Source organism: Toxorhynchites rutilus, chromosome 1 (assembly GCF_029784135.1).
Source record: "Toxorhynchites rutilus septentrionalis strain SRP chromosome 1, ASM2978413v1, whole genome shotgun sequence".
Taxonomy (NCBI): domain Eukaryota; kingdom Metazoa; phylum Arthropoda; class Insecta; order Diptera; family Culicidae; genus Toxorhynchites; species Toxorhynchites rutilus.
This window is the reverse complement of record NC_073744.1, coordinates 111,451,326-111,454,596: the sequence shown is the minus strand read 5'-3', so window position 1 is coordinate 111,454,596 and position 3,271 is coordinate 111,451,326. Positions and strand designations below refer to the sequence as shown.

Below are 3,271 nucleotides of genomic sequence, written 5' to 3'. Positions count from 1 at the left end.
GAATCAGAAGAAGATGCGGTTCGTTTTGTCCATAAAGAAGGTGGGTTTGAAATTCGCAACTGGCTATCGAACTCGAAGCGAGTGCTGCGGGAGTTGGAGGCTGAACCGGGAGAGAAAAATTTAAACCTGTCAAGTGAGATGGGAACGGAGAAAGTACTTGGGTTGTGGTGGTGCACGGGCTCCGATACGTTTACTTTCAAAGTATCCCCGAGGATTAACGTTGATCTACTTCGAGGTCGCATCATACCTACAAAAAGGCAGATTTTGAGCACATTAATGATGATCTACGATCCACTGGGTTTACTGGCAAACTTCTTGATGTTCCTGAAAGTATTACTCCAAGAGATTTGGCGTAGTGGTGTCAATTGGGATGATTACATCAGGAGTGAACAATTGGAGAAGTGGCGGATATGGTTGCGGGTTTGGCCACTAGTGGAATCTGTCAGTGTACCTAGGTGCTACCGAACAAATACAAGTATCAGAGAGCGGAATAACATACAGCTCCATGTGTTTGTTGATGCGTCAGAGAATGGATTCGCTGCGATTGCGTATCTCCGGTTTAAAGAAGACGATGTAGTAGAGTGTGCGCTTGTCGGTGCGAAAACACGAGTCGCTCCTTTACGGTTCATATCGATTCCAAGACTCGAGCTACAGGGAGCGGTAATCGGAGCACGTTTAGCCAGCCACATCATGGAGTCACACAAGATTCAGCCTCGGCAAAGGTTCTTCTGGTCAGATTCGCGGGATGATCTTTGTTGGTTGAATTCCGACCACCGTAAATATAGCCAGTTTGTAGCGGTGCGAGTCAGTGAAATATTGGAGTTGACCGAGCCAAATGAATGAAATTGGGTTCCATCGAAGCTAAACGTAGCTGATGACGCAACAAAATGTTACAAAAAACGCAACAAAAAGTTACCGGATCTGTCTCCTTCAGGTCGCTGGTTCCATGGTCCTGAATTTTTGTGGGGACCTAAAGAGCAATGGCCCATTACGCCATCGAATATTGATCACTCCATTGAAACTACTGAAGAAAAGCGTTCACATGTATTTCATCATTTTGCTGATCGTGCACTGTTCCTCTGGGACAACTTCTCTAGTTGGAAGCGTTTGCTTCGCCATGTGGCATTCGTAACACGCTTTCCTGCTAATCTACGTAAGAAAATAGCATAACAACCACTATGCTTCGGTCCACTGACGCAAGAGGAACTCAAGAGTGCGGAATTATTTATAATAAAGACTGTTCAAGGGGCCGAATTTTCAAGTGAGATAGAGATGTTGAAAAAACCAAATCCTGTGCCCTGGAGAAATGCGTTAACGAAAAGTAGCAAATTGTTTGGACTGAGCCCGTTTCTCGATGAATACGGGGTGCTGCGTATGAAGGGTCGCATAGATGCTTGCGAGTTTGTAGAAGAGTGCACGAAACGCCCGATACTACTACCCAGGCGTCATTCTATTACAGACCATATCATCTCCGATATTCACCAATGTTATTGCCACATTAACCACCAGACCACGATCAATGAAATCCGTCGGAGATTCTATGTGCCTAAATTTCGTTCAACGTATAAACGTGTGCAAGCGGCGTGTCAGTACTGCAAAAATCGTAAGTTGAAGCCAGCTGTACCAGAAATGTCTACCCTTCCATCCATGCGACTAAAAGCTTTCTGTCGTCCATTTTCCTATATTGGAATTGATTATTTCGGCCCGATTTACGTCGTTGTTGGCCGGCGGACTGAAAAGCGTTGGGGTGTTTTAATCACCTGCCTCACTGTTCGAGCAATACATTTAGAAATTGCCCACAGCCTCACAACGGATTCTTGTATTCTTGCCATCAGGAATTTCATCGCCAGGAGGGGCGCTCCACTGGAAATAATCAGTGACCGGGGCACGAACTTCATTGGAGCTAACCGTGAACTGAAAGAAGCGTTGCAGCAGGTGAATCATAATAAGTTGATGGAACACTTCATCACTACCGACACTAAATGGTCCTTCAACCCACCTGGTTCTCCACATTTTGGTGATGCTTGGGAGCGTCTCGTTCAATCGGTAAAAAAAGCACTAGCTCACATTCAAATTACACGCATTCCTACTGATGAACAGCTGAGAAACATGTTGGCCGAGATTGAATTAATCGTGAACTCACGGCCGTTGACCGAATTGCCGCTAGACGATGAGCTGTCCTTACCGCTCACTCCCAGTCATTTTCTGCTCGGGTCGTCAAATGGTTCTAAGCCCCCAGTTATATTTAATGACAGCAGTTACGTTTTGAATTTGAATACATGGAGAATGTCACAGGCCTACGCAAACAAGTTCTGGGAACGTTGGGTATCTGAATATCTGCCTACTCTAACGCGGCGAACGAAGTGGTTTTGCCAGGTGAAATCAATCGAGACAGGGGATATAGTCGTTTTGGTGGACGAGAAATTGCCGAGGAATTGTTGGCCGAAAGGGCAAGTGGTTCAAGCCATCCGATCCAAGGACGGCCAGATTCGCCGTGCACTGATACAAACTGTAAACGAATTATTGGAGAGACCAGCAGCTAAACTGGCAGTGTTGGATATTGGCGCTACCACAAGTACGTCGGATCAATGATCTCGAAGTACTGGGTGGTACACTCCCCGCAACCACTCGTTGCTTCTCACCAACTATCCAACGAATCAACTGTGGTAAGAGACCCCCTTTTTTGATAAGCCACTGCTAGGTGTGTGAATGTTTGATGTTAAGAAAAAACGAAAACAAACCCAAAATTGAAAAGGCGCTAGACGATTCAAAAAAGAGTATAAAATTTAAATTTTTAAGAGTTTTGAACTGACCGTAAGTGAATTAAAATATTAGATTGTACTGTACGGTTCACGAGGTTGGTTTGCAAAATAACATTTAATTGTAGTCTTGTTTTCTTACTAAAAATAATCTTACTATAAATAAAATCGCTAAAAATAAAGCGCGGTCGTCGTAAATGTTCGTATTCTTGACGTAAACACAAACATAGTGAGAGAGTGAGCAGTGAGCAGCTGCGATGCGTTTTTTGTGTGAGAGAGTGTGTGCGTCTGCGTGTGTTCGTTTGCGTGTACATTTGCGTGTATGTGCTTGTGTGTGCGTGTGTTTTTTTTTTTTTTTAAAGAGGTGAGGAACGCTCTACCAGCCTTACCTGGGAAGGGTTAACCCAGACGTCGAGTGGGGATCGCACCCACAAAAACCAAGCCCTCTACTCGTTGCCTTATTCCCCCTGGGACCACATCTAGGCGACTACTTCAGGGGGCGGCTGTGCTCA

At 45.0% G+C, this 3,271-nt stretch overlaps 1 protein-coding gene across 1 annotated transcript; it reads left to right on the top strand.

The window, feature by feature from the left end:
- Positions 1–1,272: 1,272 nt before the first annotated feature.
- On the top strand, positions 1,273–2,592 carry LOC129761329 (uncharacterized). The gene has a single exon (XM_055759047.1). The coding sequence runs from the start codon at positions 1,273–1,275 to the stop codon at positions 2,590–2,592; it is 1,320 nt and encodes a 439-aa protein (XP_055615022.1).
- The last annotated feature ends 679 nt before the right edge of the window (positions 2,593–3,271 follow it).